The sequence below is a fragment of the Emys orbicularis genome, chromosome 1 (genome assembly GCF_028017835.1).
Source record: "Emys orbicularis isolate rEmyOrb1 chromosome 1, rEmyOrb1.hap1, whole genome shotgun sequence".
NCBI classification, from domain to species: domain Eukaryota; kingdom Metazoa; phylum Chordata; order Testudines; family Emydidae; genus Emys; species Emys orbicularis.
Window position 1 is genome coordinate 318,954,335 of NC_088683.1, and position 24,695 is coordinate 318,979,029.

At 47.3% G+C, this 24,695-nt stretch overlaps 1 protein-coding gene across 4 annotated transcripts in view; it reads right to left on the reverse strand.

Annotated features, from left to right (window-relative positions):
* The window catches only part of NBEA (neurobeachin), an 816,600-nt gene that overhangs the window by 660,164 nt on the left and 131,741 nt on the right, over positions 1-24,695 (reverse strand). For all 4 annotated transcript variants that reach the window (XM_065403538.1, XM_065403557.1, XM_065403547.1 and 1 more), the window contains exon 5: positions 15,416-15,537. In XM_065403538.1, coding sequence (XP_065259610.1) covers positions 15,416-15,537 — 122 coding nt within the window. The remainder of the gene's footprint in view (positions 1-15,415; positions 15,538-24,695) is intronic.

Below are 24,695 nucleotides of genomic sequence, written 5' to 3' on the forward strand. Positions count from 1 at the left end.
CCATATTAGGTGACTCCAAAGCAATACCCCTGGAGATGGGTAGGAGTTCACCGACGTGTAGATTGCAACACAGCTCTGCAGAACCCAGTGTCACCCCGACCTGCTAAGTGATGGCGTAATGAACAGTAAATGTGTGGACGGAGGATCACGTCGCAGCTCTATAGATGTCCAGGATAGAGATGTGCACCAGGAAGGCTGTCGAAGCCGCCTGCACTCTCATCGAGTGGGCTCTAACGATCGGCGGCGGCGGAATCCCTGCCAGGTCATAGCAGGTCCTTATGCATGAGGTAATCCAATTCAAAATCCTCTGCGAGGACACCGGGTGACCCTTCATCCTATCCGCTGTAGAGATGAAAAGTTGAGTCGATTTATGGAAAGTCTTGGTACATTCTAAATAAAAAGCCAAAGCCCTCCGGACATCCAGGGCATGAAGACGCCTCTCTTTAATGGTCTTGTGTGCTTTGGGACAGAACCCCGGGAGGAACATGTCCTGGTTCATATGGAAGGCGGAGACCACGTTTGCCAGGAAGGCCGGGTGGGGCTGCAACTGAACCTTATCTTTGTAGAAGACCGTGTACGGCAGTTCTGAGATCAAGCCTTTAATTTCCAAGACCGGTCTCACCGATGTCACCGCCACCAGGATTGAGACCTTCCATGACAAATGGGAAAGGGAGCAGTAACCCAGTTGTTCAAAGGGTGAGCCAGTGAGCCTAGGAAAGGCCAAGTTAAGATCCCACTGCAGGACAGGAGCCCGCACCTGTGGGAAGAGTCTCTCCAGCCCTCTCAAGAATCTGACCGTCATGTCATGGGAGAACACTGTCTGTCCTTGGATCGGCGGGTGAAAAGCGGAGATCGCCGCAAGATGCACTCTAATGGAAGAGTGTGCCAGGCCCTGGTTCCTCAAATGGAGCAGGTAGCCCAGGACAGCCTGTATGGAGGAATGGGGGAGAGACGCCCTGTTCGGATGCCCAGCAGGAAAACCTCGTCCACTTGGCCAGGTAAGTCAGTCTAATTGAGGCCTTCCTACTTTCCAGGAGGACCTATTGGACTCCTTCCAAACAGGTCCGCTCCTCCGGGTTCAGCCACGCAGCATCTATGCCGAGAGGTGGAGGAACCCGAGGTTGGGGTGTAAGAGCCGACCGTGGTCCTGTGACAGCAGGTCTGGTCGGCTAGGCAAGGGACCAGGGAGGTGCCGCTGACAGGCTCATGAGCATGTCGAACCAATGATGGCGAGGCCACGCTGGGGCAATCATGGTAACCTGTGCCTCGTCTCTCGATCTTTGCCAGGGCACTGCTGATGAGTGGAATCGGAGGGAACGTGACAGAAGGAAGGCATTGGAGAGGGAGTCCTTGCTCAGACTCTGTTGAGAACAAAACCGGTGGCATTTCCTGTTCTGTCTGGTAGTGAACAGGTCTACTTGGGGAGTTCCCCACCTTTAGAAGATCATGCAGGCTACCTCTGGATGGAGCAACCACTCGTTGTGAGAGGAGAAGTCCCTGCTGAGCTGGTCTGCCAGCATATTCCTGACGCTGGGAAGGTGACAAGCTTCCAGGTGGATTTCGTGGCTGATGCAGAAATCCCACAGGTGGAGTGCCTCCTGACAGAGAGCCGAAGAGCATGCTCCCTCTTAGCTGTTGATGTAGAACATCGAGGCTGTGTTGTCCGTCAGGACTTGTACCACCTTGCCCGACAGGTGGGGCAAGAAGACTCCGCACGCCAGCTGGACTGCTCAGAGTTCTTTGACATTTATGTGTAACCATGCCTCCTCCGGGGAGGTTGCTGAGATGTGCCCCCCCAGCCGAGGTCCAAGGCATCGGACACCAACTCGATGGAGTGAGGAGGGCTGTCGAATGGAACTCCTTCCAGGACTGTCCTGTGGTCAGTCCACCATCTCAGCGAAGTAAGTATCGCCTGGGGAATGGTAACGATCTTCTCCAGGGGGTCTCGGGACTGGCAATAGACTGACGCCAGCCATTGTTGCAGGGGCCGCATCCAGAGCCTGGCATGGCAGAACATGTAAGTGTATGCTACCAAGTGGCCCAACAGGCGCAGACAGACCCTGGCTGTAGTCAGAGGGAACGCGGAGACTTCCGCGATGAGGTTCGCCAACATGTGGAACTTTTCCAGCGGCAGGAACACTCTGGCACAGGCAGAGTCAAGAATCGCTCCAATGAGCTCTATCCTCTGTACTGGCACTAACGTCGACTTTTTGTTGTTCACCAGTAGGCCCAGGGAGCGGCATGTGGCTGGAAGCACCACAACATTCGTTTGGATTTGAGACCTGGAGCCACCCTTGATGAGCCAGTCGTTGAGGTACGGGTAGATCTGGATACCCCGAAACCTGAGGTAAGTCGCTACCACCAACATGCACTTGGTAAACACCCTCGGTGCTGTTGCCAGGCCGAATGGAAGGACCATAAACTGGTAGTGGTGGGGCCCCACCATAAACTGGAGGGAGCGTCTGTGTCCTTGAAAGATCGCTAAGTGGAAGTATGCGTCCTTCAAGTCGAGGGTGGCATACCAGTCTCCCGGATCCAGGGAGGGGAAAATAGAAGCCAGAGACACCATGCGGAACTTTAGCCTCTGTAGGTACTTGTTGAGATCTCACAGGTCCAGGATGGTCCGCAGACCACCCTTGGCCTTTGGGATTAAAAAGTACCAGGAATAGAACCCCTTGTTCCTGTATTTGAGAGGAACTTCTTCCACCACACCCAGCTGTAGTAACCCCTTTACCTCCTGCGCGAGGAGACTCTCGTGAGGGGGTCCCTGAAGAGGGACGGGGAAAGCAGGTGGGCAGGGGAGGTAGAAAGGAACTGGAGGGTATAACCTCATTCCACTGTGGTAAGGACCCAGCGGTCCGAAGTTATAGTAGTCCACACGGGGTGGAAAGGGGAAAGATGGTCGGAGAACTCTGGGAAAGATGGATCCAAGGAATAGTCTGGTAGGTCGCCTTTGGGCACACCCTCAAAATGACCATAACCCTTGGCTCATTTATGGGGCTGGTCCTGCCGAGGCTGGCTCCCCTGGCCCTCAGACTGCTGCAGTTTGAACAGCTTAAATGCTGAGACTGGCATGTAGAGACCAGGGTTTTCAGGGTGGTGCAGGAGTCCTTAAGGCCATGCAACTTGCTGTCTGTTTGCTCCAAAATAGGGCCCCAACATCGAAGGGCAGGTCCTGCAATGACTGCTGGGCCTCGGTGGACAACCCAGAGAGGAGCAACCAAGAGACTTGCCTCATGGAGATAGCAGAAGCCATTGTGCGGGCGGCAGCATCTGATGCCGCCCGGAGGGCCATCTGGGCCACAGTCGTGCCCTCATCGAGGATCACTCAGAACTCCTTCTTGGAAGCCTCAGGGAGCAACCCTTCGAATGTGGCCATGGCTTGCCACATATTAAAGTCAGATCGGCCAAGGAGGGCTTGGTGGTTGGCCACTCTCAGCTAAAGGCTGGAAAACTAATAAACCTTATGTCCAAAGAGATCCAGCCTCCTCGAGTCTTTATTTTTGGGGATGGTCCTGGGTTGTCCTTGCCTCTCCTTGTGGTTAACCACCTCAACCACAAGGGAATTAGGGGCTGGTTGGGAGTATAAGTACTCATGCCCTTTGGTTGGCACGAAGTACTTGCATTTGGCCCTTTTAGAGATAGGGGCCAGGGACGATGGGGGTCTGCCACAGGGCATCAGTGATTTTGGAAACCCCTTTGTGAAGAGGGAGAGCTACCCTGACAGGAGCTGAGGACGTCAAACAGAGTCCTAGGGCTCTTCCATTCATCTGACCTGATGCCCCAGGTTAGAAGTGACCCTCTTCAATAGTTCCTGGTGCACTTTGGTGTCATCCTGAGGAACTGGGTGAGGGGGGACCATGATAACCTCATCTGGAGACAACGAGGATGATGCCAGTGCCGTGGGAACCTCCACGTCCATTGGTGGTCCAGCAGCTTGCTCCCCTGGGTCCTCCTGGACCTGTGGGGACTTATCTCCCGAAGCCTCGAGCACAAGAAGGGGACAGGATACCAAGGCCACTGGCCTCTCCAAGGTGGCTCTTACCCAGTTGGTGCCGGTTGCTGCATCCCGAAGTTGAGCTGTCCAAGCGAGACTGATTTGGTTGGACTCTCGGGGACAGACGGTGTTAGGCGGATCTGCAGCGGATACCCAGCGATCCACGCCTCATGCTACTTGACCGATACCGGGACATCGAACGGGACTGGGAGCTACTATGTGCCGGTTGCCGGGAGGATCGTCCTGAGTAGGGTGACCTCCTTCTTGGAGACAGGCGAGGACGGACTGGCAGGCGAGGACGGCCCTTGGAGAAGGTCGGGGCCAGTCCCAGAGTTCTTGCTGGGTGGCACGTGCCTCAGAGGGTCTGCGCCAATCTACCAGCAAGGTACGCCACGAGTCCCTCTATCGGTGTCCCCGGTGTGGGGACCGAAGAGGGCGCCGCTGAGCCTGCCTCTCCAGTCCTGAGGTGTGACGACTTTGGGCAGACGAATGCTGGTGGGACGTCCCTCTCAATGGGGATCGGTACAGCTGAGGTGGGGACACACGCATAGGTCCCAAGGTGGGTTTTCCCCAAGACGGGTATTGCGGGAGCTAGTGTGGATGGCATCAGGATCTCTTGAGATGCTCGAAGAGCTTCGGGCATTGACGGCACCTGAAGCTGGCTAGGGCCTGCACCGCTATCTGTGGTTGCAGGCGAAGCATGGGATGGGCTGCACCACTCAACTTGAGGTGGAGCCCAAGTTCCCAATGGGGGTGTTGAGCTGCCCGGCATGGGTCGTGGCTCGCCCCTAGCCCTCTCCTTTCCCTTATGGGAGGTAGGAGATCTTCCCCTCCCAGTCTTTTTCAGCTTCTTCACCGGAGCCATGGAGGGGGACTGATGTCAGCTGGTGGTTGGCGCTGGTGGAGCACTGCACACAGAGGCGGCGGTTCTCAGTGCGGAGTTGGACCGCTGCTCCAGTGCCGGAGTGAGTGCTGACTCCATCAGGAGCGCTTTCAGACGGATTTCGTGCTCTTTCTTCATCCTAGGTTTGAAGGACTTGCAGATACGCATTTGTCACTTATGTGCCCTTCGCCCAAGCAGCACCTTAGGCAGCTGATAAGTGGATCACTGATCGGCATAGGCCGTTTGCAACGATCACAGGGCTTAAAGCCTGGGGACCGGGGCATGCCCCATCCCCTGGCTGAGTCCTGTTCAGGACTAATGAAGAGTTGAGAACTACTACTAAGGATAACTAAGAACTACTAACTATATACAAATACATTACAGGCTTTCAAAGTTTGCAAGAACTGAGAATGAAACAACACTAGCCGACGCAGCAGAAGTTCCAGCACCGTCACTGGTGGCAAGAAGGAACTGAGGGTGGGGGGACCTGGCGGCGCCCATTATGCTGCGCCATGCAGGTGCCACTCCACGGGGCACCAGAGCCGGTCCCCTATGGATACTGTTAAGGGAAAAACTTCTGGCACCGGTGCATGTGGCAAGCACACACACATCTAATATGGAATGGACATGAGCAAGCACTCTAAGAACTTTATATTCCTAGTCTGACTTGGGGCTCCTGAAGTACAAAGGCTGCAGCATACTCACAAGGAAGATACTCTCAGCTGCCTGGTCGTGCTAGAAAACACAACATGGTGTCAGAAGTGACCACATTCTACAAGCAGTGGCTGCTTTTGTCAGGAGCACGGCGGATTAGTAAATTTTGTAAACTGCTACACACAGACAAGAAATGCAATCCACAGAACCAGCAGGAGCCAAACAGAAGGTACAGAGTACTGAAATACAGAGAGTACACAAACATGAAACCAAAAATAAAGCAGTTAAACTAGAAAATAGTATTTAAAAAATCTGAACGTGGAGGGTTGCAAGCCACTCTGACCTTTATCTTTTAATTGGTAATCTTGCTGAGAATTGGAAGAGAAAGGAACAGCGCTACCACGTCTTTATGAAAGCTTCAGAAGCAAATAAAAAAAAAAAAAAAAAAAAAAAAAAAAAAAAGAAGACGAGGACATAAGTAGCCATTTTACTGCACAGAGTGGGAGAAGAGGCTCTGAAAGTTTAACACACATTCTTACAGCAGCCAACTGAAAATGCTCCCACACTGGATGAGGTATTAACAATGCTTAGGAACTATTGTAACTCTAAGAAACATATGAGGTCTAAACAATACCAGTTCTGGTCTCACACACATCTAGGAAAAAAGTAAATAGGTAAGTATGTCACAGAGCTGAGGCAAAAAACAAGAAATTGAGTCTCTGAAAATGACATGCTCCGAGATAAAACTGTGTTCAGTGTCACTGATAAAAGGACAAAAGTAAAGGTTGAAGCAGCTCATTTTGACTTGCAAAAAGAGAGATTTGCAGAGCCTCACAAACCACAAAGAAACAAAGAGAGATCATGTGTGGGTGGCATACTGACAAGCTGATGCAGGCTCTTTCACAAAAGAGTATTCAGAGCAGCCTGGTCAAGGCCTAGCCACTTCACAGAGCAAAGCAGACACACCAAAGCTCACACAAAGAAACTGAGCACACTTTGTGGAAAGATACACCCACCCAGAGTCTGCCCAGCTTTTGGAGTAACATGTCTCTAACATGGAAAATTAAATTACTATTCATCCATGTTATAGTAGCAAACTTACACAAAAGACAAAGCCACAAATCTCTGGCTGAAATAGAATGTGAGCAATCTCATCTGGTAGATACAAGTATCCACACTCCACAGAACCTTAGTATTCTACACTGTATATGGGGAATGTACTTAAAGTTCAAGCTTAATACTGGGGCAGAAGCTAAGGCTTTACCAATTCACCTTTTCAAACAGATACCAGGTCTCATCCAGATAAAACTGTCTGATGTTGCACTTATAACATACGGCAGTTCCAGAATAGACTCTGAACAGGACACACTAACAGCAGCAACAGACAAGAACAAGCTCAGTCCTCAGTTCATCGCCACTAAGGCTACTTCTACATAGCAAGGGATATGAATCAATGTATAGTGCAAGCTCAATGAACTAGCACAAGTATAAATAGTGTAACCACGGCAGTGTGGGTAGTGGTGGCACAGATTAGTACTTACCCCGTAGAGGTTCAGGTGGGTTTGTACTCAGAATGCCTAAGCCGTGTCACCCCTGCCCATGCTACCATGGCTATGCTATGTTTATAATCGCACAAGCTCTCATTGAGTTAGCATGAGTATGTGTACAGGAGCTGGGAATCACATCCCTGGTATATAGTGCAGAAATAGCATCAGGCATCCACAACACCACTTGTAGGCAGAGAAGCTTACAGAGAGCCACACCTAATACATGGAATAGGTATGCTGCACACCAAGGCACCTAGCACTGAATTGACTGTGCAATATCCAGCAGTATTCACGGGAACAAGAGAGTTCTGTGGGAAGCATCCCATATATACAAACCCATCAGTCACCCGTCATGCACAGCTGCAGAAATATACCTTTCGTAGTGACACACATTCAAAGATGCACTCAGGCAGTTAGAAAAGGAAAGGGTCATAGCCAAAGTGAACGTACCCACTCCATGGGTTATCGGCTTGGTGATAACTGAAGGAAAATAGCAAGATTAGGATTTGTTTGCATCCCAGAGACCTGAATAAGGCTATACTGGGCCAGTATTATTCCATCCCCACACAAGCAGATGTTCAGTGCCAACAAGCTCGTAAAAGGATATTCACTACAGTAGGTAATAAAGATGGATATTGGGAAATTACATTAGCTAAAGAGTCATCTCAATGGTTCACCTTCAGTACACTGTGGCACAGATACAAGTTTCTCCATCTACCTTTTGGAATAAAAGGCAACTTGTGAAGTATTTCAACAAAAGAATAGTGATACATATGGAGCGATTTCAGGAGTCCATATAATAGCAGATGACATGATAATAGCAGCATCAACTCAGGCAGAAAGTGATCAGATACTGAAGAAAGTGAAGGCAAGTGTCAGAGGGCTCACAGCACATTAAAGCAGCTGTGGGAAATACAGAAGAAATACTATGACCAGCCTTACTCCTGGCATGCTCGATAACATGATGGTGCTGGCTTCCCCAATAGTTAGGAATGTTGAGTAGTTACACTATACTGCACAAGCTGAGTTGATAGCGTGATAGAAGATAGAATGATAAGTAGATAAAAAGATAGCCTATAGAGCTAAAGATTAAAAGAGCGCTCTAGACTTCTTCCTGACCAGGTATTTTATAGGATCCTGACGCTATGTAATTCAGGCCCAACCTACTATACCCAAATCTTATTTCCATACCCTAAGAAATTTATGGGTACCCTTATCCTATAGGTTAGTGGATATTTGGTACCTGAATTATTCAAGGGAGATGGGGTGTACCTCTCCAACAGGGGAGCAGATATATTTTTGAAGGAGGAAAGAAATTGTGAACTATCTGGGAACACAACTGGAGGGTGGAGGGAAGTCAGCCAAACTAATAGCTGGTGCCTCCTTGTGGCAGATGTCCACTGCCTGGAGCTAGAATTCAGGATGTGACGGAGTGTCTGCCGAGACTGATCAAGCCCTTGGACCACTACCCCTTCCTACTTCTCCACGTGGGCACCAATGATACTTCCAAGAATGATCTTGAGCTGGTCACTGCAGACTATGTGCCTCTGGAAGAAGGATAAAGGAGTTTGAGGCACAAGTCGTGTTCTCATCCATCCTCCTTGTTGAAGGAAAAGGCCCAGAGCTCCAGTCTGAAACTGGAGAAAAGCCTGTTGAGAGTCTTTGGGTTAAGTTTAGAGGTGAGAGCAACAAGGGTGATGTCGTGGTGTGCGTCTGCAATAGACCACAAAACCAGAAGGATGAGGTAGACAAGGCTTTCTTCGGACAATTAACAGACGTTTCCAGATCACATGCCCTGGTTCTCAGGGTGAGAGAGAGATCACTTGATCATTACCTGTTTGGTTCACTCCCTCTGGAGCACCTGGCATTGGCCACTGTGGGTAGACAGGATACTAGGCTGGATGGACCTTTGGTCTGACCTAGTACGACCATTCTTATGTTCTTATGATTTGATAGCGGCCTTCAACTACCTGAAGGGGGCTTCCAAAGAGGATGGAGCTAGGCAGTTCTCAGTGGTGGCAGATGACAGAACAAGGAGCAATGGTATCAAGTTGCAGTAAGGGAGATCTAGGTTAGATATTAGGAAAAACTATTTCACTAGGAGGGTCATGAAGCACTGGAATGGGTTACCTAGGGAGGTGGTGGAATCTCCATCCTTAGATGTTTTTAAGGCCCAGCTTGACAAAGCCCTGGCTGGGATGATTTAGTTGGGTTGGTCCTGCTTTGAGCAGGGGGTTGGACTAGATGACCTCCCAAGGTCTCTTCGAACCCTAATCTTCTATTATTGTAAGTACTCATTCTACAGAGGCTCCAGTTCCCTTATAAATTGGAACTGGAAGTGGATTTAAGGGAAGGCATCCACTGCAGAATCTGAGGAATGGGGTTGGGGCTCCTAATGTCTAGTACAGCAAGAAGACAACCCCACTTCCATAGTCTCTTAATCCAGCAATGATGACCTGTACTTTATGAGTTATTGCTGGATAGTTTCCAGATAAATTAATAAAGTTGCTGCCTGATTAACCACATTCCTTTTATGTTGTGTTTCTTCCTGTCTGTGAAGGACAATTACTTTCTTGTATGGCCATATGAAGAACCTGATGGGCTAATGTAAAAAATTAAAGTTTTCTTTTTCATTCATGAGAAAATCCACTGGTTTTATTAATATCTTCAGTGAGAGATGACAGAAGAAACCGAGGACCACGCCGCCGCCCTGCAGATATCCTGGGTAAGGACCTGGGCCGGGAATGCCGCTGAGGAGGTCTGCGCTCCTGTGGAATGTGCCATTAGTGCAGGAGCTGGTACTTTTGCCAACTCATAGCATTCCTGGATACAGGACGTGATCCACAATGAAATCCTCTGTGACGAGACCGGGTGGCCTTTCATCCAGTCTGCGATTGCCACGAACAGCTGGTTCAGCTTACGGAATGGCTTTGTGTGTTCACTGTAAAAGGCCAACGCTCGAACGTCCAGGGAGTTTAGCCTTTGTTCTCGACTGTCTGCATGAGGCTTAGAGCAGAAGACCACTAGAAAAATGTCATGGTTGGAGTGGAATTGGGACATAACCTTTGGGAGAAAAGCCGTGTGAGGCCTAAGTTGCACCTTGTCCTTATAGAAGATGGTATACGGAGGGCCAGAGGTTAAGGCTTTAAGTTCCAACACACTCCTTGCTGAAGTGATGGCGACTAGGAAGGTCACTTCCATGATAGGTAGAGCAGTGAACAAGTCGCCAGGGGTTCAAACGGGGGTCCCATTAGCCTGGAAAGGACTAGGTTGAGATCCCACGCTAGGATTGGTTGCTTAATATGCAGGTATAGCCTGTCCAGACCTTTCAGGAAACAACTGACCTTTGGGTTGGCAAAGACAGAATGGCTGGCTGCCAGGTGGACCTTGAGAGACAATACCAAGAGGCCCTGCTGTTTTAAGTGTAGTAGGTAGTCCAGGATAAGCGGTCTGGGTGCCTCCATCGGATGAGCACGACCCTGAGAACACGAGATTAAAAACCTTTTCCACTTGGCCAGGTAGGTAGCCCTGGTGGAGCGTTTCCTGCTACCAAGTAGGACCTCCCTAACAGACTCCGAGCCCATGAGCTCCATTAGGTTTAGCCATGAAGCTTCCAAGTGGTGAGGTGAAGAGACTTGATGTCAGGATGATGAAGCCAACCACACTCTTGGGTGATCAGGTCCGGAACCAGGGGCAATGAATTGGAGCATCCACTGACAGCTCCTGGAGCATGGCGAACCAGAGCTGGTGAGGCCAGGCCAGTGCTACCAGTATGACCACTGCCTTGTCCCTGTGGATTTTGAGCAGAATCTTGTGGATGAATGGAAACGGCGGGAACGCATACAACAGATGGTCCGTCCAAGGGAGGAGAAACGTGCCTGCAAGAGAGCCCAGACTGATTCCAGAAGGAACAGAATCAAGGGCATTGTCTGTTGCTCTTTGTGGAGAACAGGTCAATTTGGGGAACTCCCCACCTCTGGAAGATGTTGTGCACTACGTCTGGGTGGATAGACCACTCGTAATTGTGGAAGGATCTGCTGAGGTAGTCCGCCAACTCGTTCTGAGAACTGGGAGGTAAGCCACTTCCAGGTGAATAGAGTGGGCTATGCAGAAGTCCCACAGCTCGAGGGCTTCCCAACATAGGGGAGAGGAACAAGACCCACCTTGCTTGTTGATCTAAAACATCACAGTCGTGTTCTCTGTCATGATACCCATGCACTTCCCTCACAATTGGGCTTGGAAAGCTTGACATGCCCATTGGACTGCTCTCAACTCCTTGATGTTGAGTGAGAGCTTGTCCTGCAACCAGAGACCTTGGGTCTGTAGTTCCCCCAGGTGAGCACCCCATCGCAGTGCCGATGCATCTGTCACCAGGGATAGAGCGGTCTGGGTCTTGTTGAATGGGACTCCCCCACATACATCCTGAGGGTTGAGCCACTAGTGTAGAAACTCGAGAACCTGCACAGGAATGGTGACCACCTTGTCCAGGCTGTCGCGCCCCGGATGGTAGGCCAAGGCCAGCCAACCTTGGAGAGGCCTGAGCCTCAGACTCGCGTGCTGTACCACATATGTACATGCTGCCATGTGGCCAAGGAGCCTTAAGCAACCCCTTGCTGTGATAGTAGGGTACTGTCTGAGGCTTTGTATGATGTCTGCCATTGACCAAAAATGAGCCTCTGGCAATGATGCCCTGGCCTGACCCAAGTCCAACACTGCTCTGATAAACTCTATCCTCTGTGTTGGGGATAGGATTGATTTGTGCTCGTTGAGTAGGAGACCCAACTTGTCGAAGGTGGACCCTGTGAAGCTGACCTTTCTCTCCAGTTGGTCCCTGGAGTGTCCCCTGAGCAGCCAGTCATCGAGGTACAGATTTACCTACACCTGCATCCAGCGTAGGAAGGCGGCCACGACCAACATGCACTTGGTGAACACTTGGGAGGCCGTTGACAGGCCAAAGGGGAGAACCGTGAATTGGTAATGGTTGTAGTTGATCACGAACCTGAGGAATCGTCCGTAGGCAGGAATTATAGAGATGTGGAAGTACGTGTCCTTGAGGTTGAGGGCGGCGTACCAGTCTCCCGGATCCAGAAAGGAAATAATTGCAGTTAATGAAACCATGCGGAACCTCAATTTTTTCCTGAAGCTGTTGAGGCCTTGCATGTCGAGGATGGGTCTGAGACCCTCCTTGGCTTTGGGGATTAGGAAATAATGGTAATAGAATTCCTTGCTCCTTAGCTCCTGAGGAACCTCCTCCAATGCTCCTGCGGTGAGGAGCTTTTGGACCTCCTGTATAAGGCAATGCACTTCAGAAGGGTCCCTGAAGAGGGACGGGGAAAGTGGGAGAGAGGGAGGGGAGGAGCAGAATTGGAGAGAATATCCCACTTCCACCATGTGAAGGACCCACCAGTCTGAAGTAATCTGTGACCAAGCACAGTAGAAGTGGGACAGGTGGTTGAGAAAAAAGGAAGAAGGATCCAGTTTGCTGGCTGGTGCGTCAACACCAGGCAGGTCTTCAAAAGGCCTGCTTAGAGCCCGACGATGGTTTTGTCGAGCCCTGGCCCTGGCTGGGTGGAGGATGAGGAGGCTTGCACCTGCCATTCCTACCCCACTTCCTGGAGAAGTCCTGCCTGCGCCAAGGAGGATAGAAGCGCTGCGGGAGCTGGGGCTTAAAATGGCAGGGGTATGCGTGCCCAACGATTTCATTGTCACCTGTGAATCTTTTAGGCTGTGAAGCCTGGAATCTGTTTGGGCCTATGCCATCAAAAGGCAGGTCTTGAATAGTTTGTTTAACTTGGGCGGGGGGGAGTCCAGACACCTGCAGCCAGGAACTCCTCCTCATGGCTATGCCAGAGGACAAGATCCATGCGGCTGAGTCCGCAGCGTCCAGTGAGGCCTGTAAGAGGTCCGTGCCACCACCTTGCCCTCCTCCACTATAACCGCAAACTCTGCCTTAGAGTCAGAAGGCACAAGCTCCTTACATTTCATCATGGAGTCCCATGAATTAAAATTGTATCTGCTGAGGGTTGCTGGCTGGTTAGCGATCCTCAGCTGGAGCCCTCTAGTCAAGTAGACCTTCCAGACAAAGAGATCCATCTTTTTGGAATCTTTTGGCTTGGGAGTCAGGCCCTGTTGCTCCAATCTCTCTCTCTCATTTACCGCCACCAGTAGGGCTGTTGGTGAGAGAATAAGTACTCGTATCCTTTAGAGGGTACAAAATACTTCCTCTCCTTCGCCCCTCCTTGGTTGTCGGGGGGATGGAGGCAGGGGTTTGCCACCGAGATTTTGCGGTGGCTTTAATGTTTTTTATAAGGGGCAGTATTACCCTGGATGGCCCTTGAGGAGCTAAAATATCAACCATCGGGTCCTCCGACTCAACCACCTCCTTAGCCTGGAGCCCCATATTGTGGACAGTCTTGTGCAGCAGGTCCTGTTGTGCACTATCATCAATAGGGGGCAGTCCAGAGGAGGAAGACCCCGCAACTTCTTCGTCTGCAACTGTACAGCCTTGGGACTGTTCCTATCTGAATAAATTACTTCCCATTCTGATGCAAAGACTAATTCTCACACTAATCGGACTACTTAAGTCCGTTCTATTTGCAAGGGTGGAATCTGACAGGGATACATTAAGCATGTTAAGTGTCCCTGCTCCTATTTATTAGTGTTTTGTATGTGTGTGTTTATCCCTGGCTGATGGAAGAAAGTAAAAGGTTGATAAGCCCTCTCCATGGCTTACAGTTTAAAAAGAGTTCAGTTGAGTAGAAGTGATGAGTCCCAATGTTAATCTGCTTCTAATGATGAACAAGAAAGGGAGGTTGGGGAATTAAAGGAAATTTCTCATCCAGAGTGTGATTGGGAAAAGTGCCCTAATCTGTTCCTCAAGATCAAGCTATTCCCCATCCATCCTACTCTGCATCCCAAAAAGGACTCTATTTGAACTAGTCATCCTTCCTTCACTTGAGCACTCCCACAAGTTTTTGTGCCCCAAATGACTACATGTAGTTTTACTAGATATGTCCACATAAATATCAATGTTGTGTATGGTTACTTGTCTAATGTGCCCTCTTCTGTACCCGATTTATTGAATATTGTTACATTTTTTCTATTTTATAAACTTACGGAAAGTCAAGACAGATAAGAAACAACTTTAAAACTTCCCTTTTATAGTTATCCAAAATAGGCAGAAGATTTAAACATATTGTAATATTTGACACATTGATCAGTAAGGAAAACGATAAAAAATACATTATTTTCAGATACTGTGTAGGAGTGGCCTTTTTGTTTGTGTTTGTTTGGTGGGTGTAGCGAGATGGGGGTGGGGGAACCCGCATACCTGGTGAAATTATATGTACATTGCTGAACGTTCTATAACTTAAGAAGTTTTTGTGATTTAAAAAGAGTAGAAGCAGAAAGTAAAATGGAAAGATACAATGTATAAGATAATGAACTAAGTAATGCAGAGAATTTGATAACACTGTGGATCTTTCACTAACACTGAGGCTATTTCTCCTATTCATAGATTTACTGTCTCCTATCTTTTCCCATTCCAACTAAGGCTACCTAGTTTGAGCAAATACCCAAACTGATTTCCTCTTCCTTCTAAATGAAACAACCCATGTTTTCACCACCCAGATGAAGCACCTGTTTAAACTGAATAAAAATAAATTTAAAATACTAACTGCTATAATAAAACCACCATCATCATTTATCTCTGAGATAGTACTATTTACAAAGGAGTCATTTTCTTCATAGCAGAGATAGGGAAACTGAGTAAAGAGGTCTCCTTCCATTTTCGGCATTCATTGTTAGCATACTATTAGGAACTACTGCTTACATTTCTTTTTAATGGGACCTGTTTGGTGGTGGAGCAGGCATTTTCCTTTTTGAGACTTTATCATTCCATCATCAAAACCTTAAAGAAGCCTATAATAAATGTGTAAAAAGCAGCGCTGGGAGCACAGCAAATTTCTCTCATAAGGTCATAGAGCTATGAAGATCAGTGGAGCCTTAAATGTCTCTAATGAGAAAATATTACACTACAAAGGCACATCCCCAAATTGTACTGACAGGAAACAATTTCTTAACAAATTAATTCTTAAAACACAGTACATTTTGTTTTATGGTTGATCTAAAAGGCATATTGCTTGCATTGTTGCATTTCAAACCTTGTTAAGAAATAAATAGCATAGACAACCTTAGAGAACTTTCTAACAAAGTAAAATTTATTAAAATCTGGAAATGCTGGCAAAAAAAAAAAAGCTTTGACTACTAATTTGTATTTTATAATTAACTATTTATAAGGAGACCAAAATAAAATAATATATACGAGTTACTTACCAATAGAGATAGGGCTTATCCTTATCTACATTAATATTGTTTAATGGATCCATACGAAACCAGGTGTTAAGAGTAAACCCATTTTGGTAAGGCCACTTAGCAATAGGAGGTAATGCAATTGCCTACAGAAAAGGAAAGAGTAAAAATTACTAATGTAAGTATGTGGATTTGCAGTGTTTAATCAAATACAACTATTTTGAAAGGACCCACAAAAATGACAATCACTGCACTATAAATGTTTTAATGTTTATTTACTCTTATGAGATTCTTGTTTTCAGTTCTCCAACTACATAAATTATATTAATGGAGGACTTGAGGAGATATTAATAAAACCAATTAAATTATATATTAATACCTTACAGAAGGGGTAGAGTAGAAAATGCCAGGGAGTAAATTACTTTTATGGGTGTTAAAACACAAAATTCAACTTTTGACAACTGCAAAATCCATTTAAATGCCAGGAGCACATTATTCATACTAGATAACAAGACAAAAGATTCAATAAGTTACATTTTTTTTAAATATGCCCTGTAAGGATTTGAAAACACTATACTGCTGTTTCCATGGCATTTGAATTGATGTTATATAGTGAAGAAGTGGAGAAGTTTAATAACTGACTCTGAGGATAAAATTAAATAAATGTTAGAGAGTGGCCTGTGTGGAAATCAAAGGATGTGATTTGATGCAGTGTCATGGATGTTGGTGTTTATGAAAAATTGTTTCATTTTCTAGGCTGTGACTGACTGAAGACTGAAGGCTTGTTGTATAGAGATATAATTATTAATTATAATTAATACAAGATATAAAACCCTTCTTTTCTCAGTATGGTACCCACAACTAAAGCAAATCACTTTAATGGCTTTTTGGAATTAAACGTTTATGATACTACAGATTATTATGGCAAAGCCCCAATTATGAGTGCTTTCTTCAAACAAAATATAGCATATTTCTAGATAATAGAAATTAGGGAACATCAGCCTTCTGTACAACTATCTGCACACAATATTTTCTCACTTTTTGTACATGATATAAGAAAGTATATAGAAGGAAGTATTTTGCTAGGTAATTAGGTCAGTTTAATTCGAAAACCAAACAGTCTACCTTTTTCAGTTCTATCAAGGTCATTTTAAGGAGTATGTTAGTCAAACAAACATTTTTACATTGGTTTTATTTAGTTTTTATCACTGATCATTACTAGGCTTTCCCTCTGCCCACTTCAAAGCAGCCCCACCTTGGTGCATTTTCCAAAGGGACAGAAGAATGTGTGAAGAGGGAATGAGCAACAGCGAACAAATATGTATTACTGAACAAACTAGAATAACTAGGATTCCCTGAGCAGGGAAAGATTAATACATTTCAATAATTTAACAGAGAAAGTTCGCATTTGTGGTATCCTAATTAGGGAATATAGAAATGGGCAGCAGCTTGGAGGACTGCCTAAGAGCAGAATAGGTTAATCACATGTGACACTCCTCCCGGGAAAGATTTAGAACTGCCACAACTCCGACATAAGGTAGTATGTAATAAACTCAGTTTGCATGGGGGATTGTAATTTATTTTCCTGCTTTGAGGGGATGGAGGAGGAACATCTGATACTACAAACAATAAGGGAATACAAGTAAAGTATTATAGTCAGACAGAGTGGTGTGAAACTATACTGAGTTCCTTGGGGAAGGGAGTTCCTCCAGAAAGGCTCTACTATACACAAATACAGAATACCTACCACCTATTATTTACATAGCATCAAAAAGCATGCTATGTGCACACTTCTCAAATGTTCTCCATTTTGAACGGTGTCACTCTTTTTAGTCCTGAATACAGTAACTCCTCACTTAACATTGTAGTTATGCTCCTGAAAAATGCAACTTTAAGCGAATCCAATTTCCCCATAAGAATTAATGTAAATGGGGGGGTTAGGTTCCAGGGAAATTTTTTTCACCAGACAAAAAACTATATATTATATAGCAACAGAGGGTCCTGTGGCACCTTTAAGACTAACAGAAGTATTGGACCATAAGCTTTCCTGGGTGAATGCCCACTTCATCAGACGCAAGTAATGGAAGTGGGCATTCACCCACGAAAGCTTATGGTCCAATACTTCTGTTAGTCTTAAAGGTGCCACAGGACCCTCTGTTGCTTTTTACAGATTCAGACTAACACGGCTACCCCTCTGATACTTGATTATATATTATATAGATATACACACAGTATACGTTTTAAACAAACAATTAAATACTGCTCACAGCTATGGTGATTGCGAAGCTTGGTTGAGGTTAGAGGGTGGAAGAGGGTAGGATATTTCCCAGGGAATGCCTTGCTGCTAAATCAGTGATTCTCAAACTTTTGTACTGGTCACCCCTTTCACATAGCAAGCCTCTGAGTGCGACTTCCTCATATAAATTAAAAATACTTTTTTTATACATTTAACACCATTATAAATGCGGGAGGCAAAGCGGGGTTTGGGGTGGAGGCTGACAGCTCGCAACCCCTCATGATCCCCTGAGGGGTCCCGACCCCCAGTTTGAGAACCCCTGTGCTAAATGATGAACTAGCACTCGGCTGAGCCCTCAAGGGTTAACACATTGTTAATGTAGCCTCTCACTCTACAAGGCAGCAGGAATGGAGGGGAGGGGAGATAGCATAACAGACAGAGATGGACACACACCTTGTGTGTGGGAGAGAGAGAGAGATGCACACTGCCCCTTTAAGTAAGCTGACCCACTCTTAAGTGCATTGTCTTTTTAAGTGGATCAGGAAGTTGAGACAGCAGCTGCTGCCCCAGGCTCTCTGCCTCTTTCCGTCTGTGTCCCCACCCTGCTCTATATGGAGAAGGGGTAAGTGGGGTGTAGGAGCAGGGGGGAGGGGGCACCCTGACATTAGCCCCCCTCCCTTTGCCTCCCCTGCACGGCTCGGGGAGCAGCTCCAAGGCAGAGGGCAGGAGCAGCACATGGCAGTGGGGGGAGGGACAGCTGAACTGCCGATTGATAGCCTGCTGGGCGGCTGCAGCACAGGGAACTTAGGGGAGCGGGGAGCTGATAGGGGGGCTGCCAGTCCACCCTGGTTCCAAGCCCCCACCAGCTAGCTGCAACAGGCTGCTCTTCCTGCAAGCAGTGGACAAAGCAAGCGGCTGCCAAATGACGTTAGACGGGAGCATTGCACAACTTTAAACGAGCATGTTCCCCAATTGATCAGCAATGTAACAACAAAACAACGTTAACCGGGATGACCTTAAGTGAGGAGTTACTGTATACCACAAAAGTTTAATTCTATTGTTGAAAATTCACAAATTCATAGAAACGTAGGGCTGGGCTTGATGACTCAAGAAGTCATCAAGCCCAGCCCCCTGTGCTGAGGCATGACCAGATATACCTAGACCATCCCTGACAGGTGTTTGTGGAACTGGAAGTTTCTAAGCCAACCTCCTGCGAAGCCTATTCCAATGCTTAAACTATTCTTGGAGAATTATTTTTTTTCTAATATCTAACTTGAATCTCCTTTGCTGCAGGCCATGGCCATTGCTTCCTGTCCTACTTCAGTGGACATGGAGAACAATTGCTCATCATCCTCTTTATAAAAGCGCTTAACACGTTTGAAGACTTATCAGGTTCTTTCTCATTCTTCTTTTCTCGAGACTGAACATGCCCAGTTTTTTTAACCTTTCCCTCATAGGTCAGGTTTTCTAAATCTTTCATAATTTTAGTAGCTCTCCTCTGGACTCTTTCTATTTTGTCCACATCTTTCTTAAACTGTGGCTCCCAGAATTGAATACAGTACTTCAGCTAAGGCCCCACCAGTGCCAAGCAGAGCAGGACAATTACCTTCCACATCTTACAGACAACACTCCTGCTAATACACTCCAGAATGATAGAGGAGATTACTTGCAACTGGAGGATAGTCAAGATGTATGGTCCTTATCTGTAGTCCACTGTGGGGTTACGTATTGTGACAAAGTCAGGCCAGATGTCTGCTGGAAGGCAGATGTGTTAGCCCTAGAACTTTAAAGGTCCTCCTCCCTACCAGCAGAGACAAGGTTACCTCAGGTCACTTAGGGAAACCTGAGTCCAATTAAGGGCTGCCTGAGGCCTTTTAAAACCCCTCCTCTGGTGAGAGAAAGGGGGAAGAGAGAGACAGACAGACAAGCTGCTGCCAGGCTAGTGGCAGCAGGGAAATAAGCTGCTCCAGGGAGAGAGGCTGTGCTCCTTGCCATAGGGGAAACAGCCAGACCTGCTTGCCTGCTAGGGGAAGGACTGACATCCCAGGGCAACCAAGAAGACAACACCCTGCACCAGCAAGGAGGCAACGAAAGGTATCCCCTTGGGTTTTTTTGTTTACAAGACTGTTTCCTTTTTGTTTGACCCTGAGGCCTACCCTGAAAATATGACCAAGAGAGCACAGAAGGGGGAAGGCAAACCCTGCCCTGAGTGGGGCAGATTACCCCAGACCTGCCATCACCAGAGGGGGAAGTACTAAATCTGTCGAGACGAAGGAGATGCCTTGCCACAGTATGTGTATCATGCACCCGGAGATGGAGAATTTGAACATAGTCTGCGCATGTGCCCTGGCTCACCTCATGCCTCTGACTGACAGAATAAATGGAGAGGTGGACTGGCTCTTTCTAGATCCTTCTCTACCACGAGTCAGATAAGATCCGAAGCAGAGGAGAAGGGCTGGTAACGCAAAACAGATAGGAACCACTAATCTCAAAGAACCTCCAGTTACAGGTAAGTAAACTTTTCAAGTGATGGTCCCTATTGTATTCCACTGTGGCTGATTGACAAGGCTATCTAAGGAGGAAGATGATGCAAGGATGTAGACAATAAGGCTGAACAGAGTACCACCATCCCAAATGAGGCATCAGTAGAAGAGTCCTGCACCAGGACATAATGTCTTGTAAATTTGTGAATGGAGCTCCACATGGCTGCTTTACAGATGTTCAGGAGGAGTATTTTCTGAAGAGATGACATAGTTGTTGCTTGCACTCTGATGGAATGAGCTCTTATCCCATTGGGGAGGTGGGGGAAGCTGACAAAGTAGAATGCAGGCAGAGATCCATTTGGAGATTCTCCAGGTGGAGATGGCATGGTCTCTGACTCTTTCTGCTATAGTGATGAACAGCCTCAGGAATTTCCTGATTCGTCTTAATCCCTGTAGGTAGAAAGCCAAAGCCCGCTGAACATCAAGGGAGTGGAGTCTTAGTTTCTGTGTAGAAGCATGCAGTTTTGGGAAGAACACAGGTAAGTGAATCAATTGGTTATGGTGAAATTCTGAAGCTACTTTAGAGGTGAATTTGGAGTGCAGACAAAAACCTCATTCTTATGGAAGATAGCGTGTGAAGGATCTGTCATCGCTCTAAGTTCGCCAACCCTTCTCGCTGAGGTGATGCCTACAATAAGAGAGATATGAAGCAAGTAGCTAAAGGCTAAAAGAGAGGGTTTTGTGAGTACTGACAGAACAAGGTTCTGGGGTGTAGGCTTCTGAATAGGTGGGAAGATTCTTATTAGGCCTTTCCACAATATTGGTCAGTGGATATGTGAAGACCAAGTAGCCCTGAGAAAGCGGATAGTATGTGCTGATCGCCATTAAGTGGACTTGCAAGGAGCTGATGGACAAACCTGATGTCTTTAAAGATAGTATATAGTCCAAGACAGGCAGAACATTCGTAGCCTCTGGGAGAATGCCTCTTTGTTGGGCCCAAGAGGAGAAGCATTTCCATTTAACAAGGTAACATTTTCTAGTAAAGTTCTTTCTACCATTGGAGAGGAAGTCTTATATAGCTGAGAAGCATGAACATTCTAAGGATGATATCTATCCAAACACCACGCCCTGAGTTGGAAGTGGCAGATCTTACAGTTCCACTGGGTCAGGAGTTTGGGGAACATTAACATGATGATTGGTGGTAGGGATGACATACATAGGAATTTGGGAAATCAGAAATGTCTGTGCCAGAAGGGGGCGATCAAAATGACCCTCACTCTGTTCTGCCAGATTTTGTGTAGAACTCATGGCAGGAGCGGTAGCAGGGGCCAGGCATAGTTGAACTGATCCAGCATCACCCTGGGAGTAATGTCCTAGCGCTCCTCTGGAGCGATATGTGATGCATTTCCTGTTTGCTTGAGAGATCCCTGGTTGGGGTTCCCCATAGGGTGAAAATATTGTGCAGTATCAAGCTGTAGAATTCCAATTATGGTCGACTGCAAAATGTCTGCCATGGGACTCTGCAAGCACATTTTGCTTCCCTGGTAGGTAGGCTGCCATTAAAGTAATTTGATTGCTGATATAACACTTCCAGAAACTGGCTGTTTCTGCATACAGGGAGGCAGATATTGCTCCTCCTTGCTTGTTGACATAGAAGACAGGCATAACGTTGTCCTTCCTTCCATTCATCCACGCTAACTCACATGCCTTCTGTACGGCTCACAACTCCCAGATATCGATGTGCATCATGACCTCGTCCAGGCACAGTGTGGCTGTTCATGTGGATTCCCCAAACTAACAGGGATGTATCTGTAATGATGTTCCTGTCCAAAGAGGAATGGAGAAAGGGGATATACATGCATACCTGATGAGGATTTGTCCAGAGTAGGGAAGACAGTACCTTGGCCAGAAATGTCACCATGAGGGTCACAAAATGTTGGCTTAGGGAGTATACCAACTACAGCCAAGCTTGAAAGCAACAAAGGTGGAGTCTTGCAAACTGGGTGATGTAGGTGCACGCAGCCATCTGACGTAAAGACGGGCATGGCTTGACTGGTACTCGAGGGTTGTTTGTGATGTGAACTATGATATTGTTCACGGACTGGATCCTGTCTGTGGGCAGGTATGCTTTTGAGGTAATAGAATTTAAAGGATGCCCCCAATGAAGTCCAGAGATTGTATGAGGGTGAGAACAGATTTTTCTATGTTTACACTGATTCCCAGTAAGACAGGAGGTGTAGCATCATGGAAATTGATGCATAGGCCTCCCAGCAGGACTTAGCAACAAGGAACCAGTTGTTGACACAGGGGAAGACAATGAGACCATGACGCTATTCTGTGGAGAGATGCTCTGTACTGAAAATGGTCAGAGCCTACCATGCATCTGAGAAAGTATCTGTGGGCGGAATGAATGTCTATGTGAAAGTGGGCATCCTTCATATCAAGAGACGTGAACCCTTATTGCTGCCAACGTGACCATGCAAAATCGGAGTTTACTAATGAGATGGTGGAGGTCAAGGACTTGTCTCCAACCATCCTTCTTTTGGGGTAGCAGGAACCCTCTCTTGTTATTGCAGAAGGACATGTTTATAACTCCTTGCTGCAGTAAAGAGTTCACTTCTTGTTTGAGAATACTCATGAGACTGGCCCCTGAAGGAGGAGGTATGGGGGTGTTGGAGGAGATAGGAATGCAAACTATCTTATAGCCAGAGTGGATGACATTCACCACCCACTTGTCTGTTGTTACCACACTCCGGTTGTTGAAAAGAGTGCTAAACAACCCACAAATGGTGTGTGTGTGGGTGCGGGGGTGTCAGGAGGTGTTGGACTTAGAGTTTCACGGCTTGAGTGCCCATCAAAAATAACTGAGGTGGAGGCTGACACGGAGATGCCGAGACTGTTGCAGAGGGTGTTGGGAAGCGGGACTTTTGAACCCTCTCTCTCACACATCATGATTCGTAGGGTCTCTGCCAGAAGAACTGCTGAGCCATATATCAGATTTGGTCGATGGGCTATGTAAACATCCCCTTAGAGGCAGGCATGTACATCTCCACCGAGCAAAGAGTAGCCCTGAAATCCTTCAGGCTATGGAGGAATTCATCCATCTTCTGGTTGAAGAGGTGCAATTCATCGAAGAGGAGGCCCTAGATAGTGTCTAGGGAACCCTGATGCATGGAGCCATGACTCCCTGCATATGACATAGCTCTAGAAGAGGTATCAGTGGCATCCATTGCAGACTGGAAGGCAGTCCAGGCTATCAGTTTTCCGTCATGAATCAGAGCTTGAAAACGAGCTCAGTCCTGTTGTGGAAGGCTGTCAGTAAACTCTCCAAACTTGGCATTGTTCAGTAGCGCCCGGTAACTGGCTATCCTGAACTGGAGGCTGGATGGTTGGACCTTTCTTCACAGCAGATCCAAGCATTTGCCCTGTGTGAAAAGGAGTAGACTGGGGATCTTGCTGTCTAGCCCTTTCAGAAGTGACATGGACTACTAGTGAATTGGGATCAAGATGAGAAAACAAAAATTCTGCACGGCGGCCAGCACCTAATAATGCTTCGCTGCCTCTTTGGAGGTTGGCATGCAAGTGGCAGTGGTATGCCAAAGTATCCTAGCTAGCTCCAGTATGGCTTCATTAATGGGGAGAGCTATTCTGTTGGGTCAAGAAGCATGTAGAATGTTTAGGAGTTTGTGCTGAGAATCTTGGATCTCCTCAAGGGGAACCTGCAGCTCTCCAGCAACTCTGCAGAGAAGGTTCTGGGACTGCCTAACGTCATAGGGGAGGGGATGTGGAAGTCACCATTTCATCCAGGGATGACAATGGCAGTCCTGCTGGTTCCCGTGCAACCACCGGATCTGAAGCATAATGTTCCTCTTCCTCTGTCAGATCCAGGGGCAAACCTTAGAGGGGAGGCAAGGGGTGACACCCTGGAAGAGTGGATCAATTCTGCATGGGTTACTGGTTCCAAGGCCCTCAATATGGCTAGTAAGAGGGATCAATAGGTGGTTGCAGTGGTCCCCATAGCGTGGGGTACCAGCAGCTCTGAGTTAGAGGCAGCGGAGGTTGGCCCCAAATGTCTGTGGGTCTTCTGAGTGGTGGAGAATATGTAGGGTAAGGAAAGAGCAGTTCATCCAATGATTCAGAATCTCCTGACGAGGAGAAGGCTGATTCCAGTTCCAGTGGTGGTACTCTCAATGCCATTGGTGATAAGCTCCTTCCAGAGGTTGATTCTCTTGGTGGTGATATTGTCTCCCCGGAAATGGAGGGGCCTGATGGAGGAGGGGATTCCAGATCCGGGAGAGCGAAAATATCCTGTGGGGCTGAAACAGATTCAGATCTCCCTGGTGTGAGAGGGGTTCTGCTTGTCTGACCCATCCGAGCCAGTGATAAGGGTGGTATCTGAAGTTGGCGGTGATCTGACTTAGTCAGTGCTGATGCATCCTGGAGTTTGGGAGTAGTCAAGGATGATGGCACCAACAGAACATGGTTTGATACTGGACTTTCTTGTCGTGCCTCTGGGACTTAGTACATCCTAAGTCCTCATGGGCTGAGCTGCAAGGCTTGTTTACAGCCAAGTCAGACTTCTCTG